General features: G+C 40.6%; 2 protein-coding genes across 2 annotated transcripts in view; one reads left to right on the plus strand and one right to left on the minus strand.

The window, feature by feature from the left end:
* The window catches only part of RNF175 (ring finger protein 175), an 85011-nt gene extending 84363 nt beyond the window's left edge, over nt 1–648 (plus strand). Inside the window, exon 9 of the mRNA XM_006884497.1 lies at nt 528–648. Within this exon, the coding sequence (XP_006884559.1) occupies nt 528–648 (121 nt within the window). The remainder of the gene's footprint in view (nt 1–527) is intronic.
* A 3865-nt stretch (nt 649–4513) lies between these two features.
* On the minus strand, nt 4514–6865 carry TLR2 (toll-like receptor 2). Its single transcript, XM_006884461.1, has one exon. It carries the CDS (start codon nt 6863–6865, stop codon nt 4514–4516), a length of 2352 nt encoding a protein of 783 aa, XP_006884523.1.
* Nucleotides 6866–8316: the final 1451 nt, after the last annotated feature.

Here is an 8316-nt window from a genome sequence, read left to right on the forward strand (position 1 = left end):
TGTTTCTATATTGGCTAATTCTTTTAAATGTATAGTAATCATAGTTACTATATATTCTTTTTAGTATATAGTATTAAAGTTACTATGCGTTAGATAATTTCCCTTAATACAATCTATCAAGTCAGGAAAGTTATGCGTCTTATATTTTGAACTGGTGTAATTCTTTTTGATATACAGTGAGTTTCTTCAGCTGAGCGACGACAGGAAAGCCTAGAGCTAAGGTTTTCTCTATTATAGAATTTTCCATTATCATCGGCTTTTTTTAAAGAGAGTCATTCTCTTTTTTTTAATATATGACCCTTGTCCATCAGTCTTGTTTTGTAGTTTGATATCCTATTTTTGAACTCAATTATTTTGGAAAAGAGGGTGTAATAAATATTCAATTTGTCTATAAAAATCATGAAATTAGTAAGAATTAACAATAAGGGTAATACTAGTTTGCTACATTGATTACTTGATTTGCAAATTATACCCATGAACATTTCTATTTAGGTGTATATAACAGATCTTCCTTAACCGAGATTTAGTTGGGAGCGCACACATTTTTTGTATGGACAAATCCTTGATTGGCTTCGTTATCTGGTGGCCTGGCAGCCTGTGGTGATAGGAATCGTTCAAGGCATTAACTATTCACTAGGGCTAGAATAATCTGGCAGGTTTAATCCCTGGAATTAGTGAAGTAATTGCACGTTGGAATATTGCACTTAATATTCTTTTCTTAAATTTTAACATGATCTCAACAGCCTAAAGAACTGAGTAATTTGTTGTCATAGTTAAAGTAATATTTCTATGTAGATATAAATTAAAGAGAAGCTGAACAATGGCATAAACAGTGTGGAGGTTTTTACGTTTTTCCCAGTTTAGTTGTTCTCTAACACATGTTTGCCACACATCTTATCACACCACACTTCCCACCTCCAGACTGAGTGATGACAATCCTATCTGAAGAGAGGTTTTGAATTTAGCAAAACACTTCATACATAGGACATTTATTGTTGTTCCGACTCATAGCAGACCCTCTGTCAGGTTTTCAGAAGCAGTTAATCGCACAAGAGGAGACTGCCCATCCTTCTCACACAGAGCAGCTGGTAGATTTGAACCGTGTTCCTATAGGACATTTAGTTGTAATTAACCAGGTGTTGAAAATGGTTAAGCACCTATTAATCAGAAGTCTGGTTTTTCAAATCCACCTAGAGGTCCTTGGAAGAAAATCTTGGTTACCTGTTGGATCATAGCCTTGGAAAACCTTACGAAGCACTATTCTACTCTTACGCACATGAAGTCACCATGAGTCATAATTAACTGGACAACAACTGGTTCTTTTCATATCTCCGGTGGCCTACTGGCAAGGAGCAGTGCCGCCCATCCAAAAACGTACAGTTCAAATCTACCTCCACAGGAGATGGGCAATCTCATCCCATGAGATTTACCCACTGAAAACCCACAGGGAGGTCAGCTATGAGTTGGTTCCAACTTGACAGTGTTGTTGTTATGTGCCCTCGAGTCGTTTGCGACTCATAGCGACCCTATGTACAGCAGCCCTAAACCCCGCTCTATCCTGTGCCAATCGCATTGCCTCTGACACACCCATCCTGATTACCCCAGTCACTGAATCAATCCACCTCATAGAGGGTCTTCCCCAGCAGTTGACGTTGTTGGAATCACAGGAGCAAAGAAAGCTTCAGATACAAGCTGTCAGGTCATGGGTCAGACAATGGGAGATTAATTCTGAAGACATTTGGTAGAAGTGAAGGGGTATCCTCGTGGAGAGTGGAGCTGGGAAATAAGTGGGTCAAGGCACTGGGCTAAGGGCAGGGACTATACTGTAACTAATGGTTAACTCCACAATGAGGGATTTATCTTTCATTGCTCCACAAATTGCTGTTTGTAAAAATAAATAAATAAATAAAAATTTAAAAAAAAAATTGCTGTCTCTCAGATACTCCTAAACATTCAGATTAAGACAGACTAGGAAGAAGGATTGGCCATCCACTTCTGAAATAGCAGGCCTCTGAAAACCTATGTACCCCAACTTGACAGTACACAGGAAAAATTCATTTGTTCAACATCTTCAAAGAAGAAAGAAGTTGCTTAGGAATCTGTGGTTAAGAGATACTATCTTTTCTGCCCTGTGGTTGAGACCACATAGTGGCTTGGGCACAGAGGGAGTAAATCCAGAGCCTCTGGTACCAGGTTTGTGTGTCTCTTTAACATGCCTAAGTTGCACTGGGTTTCCTGGAATTGCTAAGTGTATTCACCCACTCCAACATCGCTAAAGTGGAGAGGTGGTCTTCTCTCTAGCATCACTCTGTACATATACAAACACACGTCCTATTGCCTTAGTCTGCTTTTCTTTTTTTATAGCATTTGTCAACACCTGAAATTATGTTATAGATATCATTTTACTCTGCCTTTTTCAGTGTTGTTAGGTGCCATCGAGTCAAGTACTGCTCATAGAGACCTCTGAACAGCAGATCCAAACCCTCTTCTATGCTGTGCTGTCTTCATCATCTCTGACACACTTGAGTTCATCATTGCAGTCACTGTGTCAAGAAGCAGCTGAATCTTTCTCAGTAGATTAGGCAAACTCCATCCATTTCGTTAGTTTTTTTCCCTACTTTTAGTTACTTCAGCACCTAGAATAGTGCTTAGCACATAGTAAGCACTCAAGAAATATTTATGACATAATTAGCAGGAACTAAACCAAGAATGAGATATTGGAGTCCTGAAACAAACTTATTTTACATTGTTGTTGCTCCACCAAACACTGTCCACCATGGGTAATCATTATGGCATTTGACACCCCAATGGCACAAGTTTCAGCATCATAGCAATCCCAGGTTACATCAATACAGAAAGTTCCTCGAAAATATAATAACAACCACCTTTAAATACAAAGGCCCTTCTCAAAGGTCTTGTTGACTCTAAACAAGAGGCCTAAATAATAATAAAAAAATAATAACCAATATAGTATGTTGTTGTTAGGTGCCGTTGAGTCATCTCTGAACCCTGCCCTGTCCTGAACCAGTCTCACTAATTCTGACACACCAACCCCCATTGCCCCAGTCACTGTATCGATCCATCTCATCCGGAGTCTTCCTCTCCTGAGCTGTCTGTCCATTCTTTCTAGCATGATGTCCTTCTCCAAGGACCGATCTCTCCTGGCCACATGCCCAAAGTATGTGAGGCAGGGCTTCAAAATCCCAGCATTTAAGGAGAGACTTGGTTCATTACTTGGTGAAAGACATGATGCTGGGAAGGGTGGAAGGTCAGCAAAAGCGAGGAAAACCCTCAACCAGGCAGACTGACACAGTGACTGCTCCAATGGGCTCTTGTGTGTCAGGAAGCGTAAGGATGGCACAAGATAGAACAGGGCTCAGATCTTTTGCTCAGAGGGTCGCTATGAGTCATACTCAACTCAACAGCACCAAAACCCAATATGTACATATGCACTGAAAATGTTACCGGTAGTTATGCCAATATGGTGTGATAAGAGCTGATTCTTACTTTCTTTTCTGTTATTATCTTTTCCCTAAAATTTCTACAGTGAACATGTTTAACATTTGCAAAGGGAAAATAAAGGGTAAGAAACAATTTTAGATTCATTAACAAGTTATCTCCACTTTTGTTTAAATTCTTGCAATTAAATATATTGATCAAATATTTATCAGATCTTTATAAAAACTGATATGGTGCTTAATATAGCAAACAGAAAAGAACATATACCCTCTAACAACCTACTCTGTAAACTAGGTCAGGAACAAACAGCACATTCTTCTAGGAACAAGTTTGGCTGAATGACCCCAACATTTTTGTCATTTGTTCTGTAGAAGAGTGACCAAGAAGAGGGTGTCATCTGAATGGGACAGAGAACTCTCTCTTCACAGACCTCACAGTCTCCCTCCAGAGAGCAGACTCAACATACTCATTTCAAATCCTCAGGACTGCCAGGAAAACAAAACAGTCTTTCTTGGACAGGGTGAAACCAAGTCTCTCCTTGGAGGCAAGAATATTAAAGCTCCACCTCACTTAGTTTGGGCACGTGGCCAGGAGAGACCAGTCCTTGGAGGATATCATGCTAGGAAAGGTGGAGGGACAGCTCAGGAGAGGAAGACTCTCAGGATGAGATGGATTGATTGACTGGGGCAATGGAGGTTGGTGTGTCGGAATTAGTGAGACTGGCTCAGGACAGGGCAGGCTTCAGAGCTGCTGTACATAGGGTCGCTATGAGACTTGACAGCACATAAACAACAATAAGTCAATCACCAGATAATTCAGCTAACAACAATGGACTCAGATCTTGATTGAAGAATAAATAAACACTAAAAGCCACTTTTCAGTCTGGTAACAATTTATAAAAAATTCTTTAAAAAAAACAGCATTCTAGATAAAAATATACTTTTAAGCCCTCAAATGTCAGTGTGCATTCTTGTGGTTTTTAGAATTACATTAGAATGAGCTTAAATCACAAGTTGTGATGTTAAAAGCCCAACTTGTCCTTTAATAAAGGAAACTAGGACTTTATTGCAGTTCTCAAATTTAACCAGAACCCCGGCTGCTGGGCTTCATCCGTGGGCCACTCCAAGTAGGTCTTGGTGTTCATGATCTTCCGTAGCTTGCAGAACCGCTGAGGAACGGCCTTCTTCTCAATGGGCTCCAGAAGAATGAGAATGACGGTGTCATTGTTCTCATCAAAGAGACGAAAGTGGGAGAAGTCCAGTTCATACTTGCACCACTCACTCTTCACAAAGTTTTCAGAAAGCACAAAGATTGTTTTGTGACTCTTTTCAATACTGTCAATGATATTGTCAATGATCCATTTCCCAGGAACAAAGTCCCGCTTATGAAGGCACAATTTAAAGGGGGGTTCGAAGTTCTCTAGCTCTTGAACCATAAGGTTCTCCACCCAGTAGGAATCCCTTTCACTATAGGAAACAAAGGCGTCGTAGCAGATCTCCCTGGCAGGTGATTTCTTGGGCTTCCTTTTGGCCTGCAGCCAGGCCCACATCATTTTCATGTACCACAGTCCATGGAAAACTTTGCACAGAGCCCCAGTGAGCAGGATCACCAAGAGAATGACACAGCACACCGCAGACACCAGGGCTGCCTGGTGACACTCTGCAAAGGAGAGGTGTGTGTCCTGAACTCGCTGGCCCCGCACATGGGATGGGGAGTCACAAAGGTAGTTTTCTGGCCAGTCCACCAGGACCTCGGTGAGCGCCTGCTGTTCTTGAATGAAAGACAGGAATTCACAGGAGCAAATGAAGTTGTTTCTGCCTGCCTCCAAAGTCTTCAGGTTTTTAAAAGAATCCAATTGTTCCTTAGTGAGAGTGTTTATTGTGTTCTTGCTGATTCTCATGACTAGTAACTCAGGTAACAAAGTGGAGTCTGGCAGAGTGTGCAAATTATTTTTGGAAATATAAAGTTCTCTGAGTTGTGGCAAAGGCAAAGAAAATGAATCAAGATTGTTATTGCTAAGATCTAGAATTTCCAGCGTCTGGGGAATACAAGGGGTTAAACTGTGTATCCGTGTACTAGATAGGTTCAAAGAGTTCATTTTTTCTGGCCACCGGCAAGCTGTAGGCATAGAATGAAAATTATTCTTACTGATATCAAGGCTAATCAGGTTTTTCAGAGTAAGCAAACTTTCTCCAGTTTTTTCTAGAGATGTCAGATGATTTTGCCTTAAAATTAAGGTTTGTAGGAGGGGCCAGGCACCCTCACAAGCTGCATTATTCAAGTGCTCTTCAACCATCAAATTGTCAGTAAGATCTAGGTATTCCAGTGAATTTAAATGTTGTGAAAGAGAACAAGGAACCAGAAAAACCTTACTGCTTTCAATTGTGATTCTTTTAACATTTCCTGTGAGTGCGTATATTGTGCTCAAATCATGAAATAAATAAAACTTTGGAATATACAGCTTCCGTACTATCAATGTTTCTACTTTACCTGTATGCTTAACTTTATCCATCACAAATAAATCAAAGGCACCAACTCCATTAAGGGTACAGTCATCAAACTCTAATTCTAGACACTCAGAGCCATACCTCAAGAGTTTCCCAATTTCACTAGCACTTTCGTCAGAGATTTCCACCTTCCTAAATACAAACTTTTTAATCAGTTGATGGGTTTCACTGGTGGGTAGTTCTACAAAATGGAAATTATATAGATCAGTATCTCTCAATTCAAAATATTCCAAGGAGTCTAAAATATCTACAAAAATCGCTGACAGTAAAAAAGGCTGCTTTAAGTGAAGGATTAGATTACTTATATTTTGAATTGACTTCAAGCTTTTTGGCTCATAACTCTGGAGATTTGTAGCATCAATCTCAAGTTCCTTAAGAAACGCTATTCCAGCAAAATCCTTTTTCTGAATTCTAGAGGTGTAAACAGTTCCAACTTTCAGGATCTGCAAATTAGTAAGATGAGAGAAAAGAGATGTTTCCCCCAGTTCTTTGTAATGATTTCCCAGTAAGTTTAAGTATTGCAGGGAAGAAAGAGGATGGAACCAGGAGGCTGACAAATTAGTTAAGTAGTTACTGGATAAGTCCAAATATTTGAGCTTTCCAAGAGAGAAGAAAGCATTTTCATCAATTCTGTAAATTGCATTGGCTTTCAGAATAAGAGCTCTGAGGTTCACATACACAAGCAGGTCTGTGTTGCTGACATATGTAATCTCATTGTTGGACAGGTCAAGACTGTTCACCGCTTCCGTGAGCCCTGAAGGAATGGACTTTAAAGATCTAGCATGGCCATCGCAGACACCCGTGGAGTCACAAGACAGAGAAGTACGTTCAGGGGTCCCTTCTTTGGAGACGTTGATTATGGTCCCCAAGGCACACAGCATCCACAAAGCACGTGGCATTGTTCGGTGATTCAACCTACAAACAATAAAGGTTCAAATGAGTGCTTGCGTTTGATAGCATGCCACAATTCTGATTCTTAAAAGTGCTTTATTAACACAAAACACACACAACCAGTTACATAAACAATTAATAATAGAGGGAGAAATGGAACATATGAGCAGGAGTTTTTAAAAAAAATAATTAGTCCTTTGATACATTCAGCAACACTGAGACAGATGAATGGCCACTTACAGGCATATCACCATCTGAGAATATACAGCAGGACTCTGTTAACATGGGAGGAAAGGATGAATAAATGAGCAGAAAAACAGACCAGCAAGCCGTAAGAACCATGCTAGGCGTAATCATATGGATAGAAATTACTTTGTCCTGAACTTCAAACCCTCTCGTATTTAACACGTTCTTTCTCTTTCTCAGTGTCCCCTACAGTCATAGAGATCTCTCACAGCCCAACTTCAATTCTCATTTAACAACTACTCCCCAGCTCAGGAGCACCATGTTCTATGACCAAAAGAAAAAGGTTCCATGCTCAGCCACCTTCTTGGCACCTACTGGTTGTGTTCAAATGACAGAACTTTGGTTAACTTCCAATCTCACTGAACAGTACTACTAGCTGGCACAAGGGAGCTCTGGCGGCACTGTCCATAGCAAGTGGATTAACTCAAAGACACCAAGTCGCCATTGCTTCCAATACACCCCTTAGGAGATAGATGGGCAATCCTCTCCCTTTGTGGTTTACAGCCTCAGCAACCAAGTGGAGGGCCACTGTGAATCTGACCAACTCAACATCAGTGAGATGTAGAGGTTTTTGCGCTAGTACAGAGCAGGAAAAAATGGAGATCCTAAACTGGGCAGGTGCTTCCCTGAATCACAGACACTCAGACCATCGGAGCACTCTTCCTTAAAAGTGCACAGAAGTAGAGGCAGAAAGCCATGATCAACAGCCGAAGTAATAACAAACAATTCAGCACATATGGGTCGGCACAGGCAAATCTGATTATAATTGTAGGTGAGAATAGATAGAGAAGTACCAATCAAAATAAAAACCAAAACCACCACGCTCACTGCTGTCAAGTTGATTCCAGGACATAGCAACCCGACAGGACAGAGAACTGGCTTCATACAGTTCACAAGGGTGTAAATATTTATGAAAATCAACTGCCTTCTCTTTCTCTCATGGCTAGTGGGTTCAAACTTCTGATCTTATGGTTGACAGCTCAATGCTTACACTGCCCCACTTGATGTCTTCAGGAGAGTGTATGGGTGGGGTCCTTCTTTTTATCTCTTCCAATCAACAGATATCAATAGAGATGGAGACTCTTCACTGTGTGTGCTGCTCTAAAGAACCCAGGTTAAAAACTAATGACAATGAAAACACCACTTGCCAAAACCTCTGGGAAGCAGCCAAAGCAGTAATCAGAGGTCAACTTATAGCAATAAGCAAACACAT

This window comes from Elephantulus edwardii, unplaced genomic scaffold (genome assembly GCF_000299155.1).
Source record: "Elephantulus edwardii isolate Elephantulus edwardi_28Jun2011 unplaced genomic scaffold, EleEdw1.0 scaffold00034, whole genome shotgun sequence".
Lineage (NCBI taxonomy): Eukaryota > Metazoa > Chordata > Mammalia > Macroscelidea > Macroscelididae > Elephantulus > Elephantulus edwardii.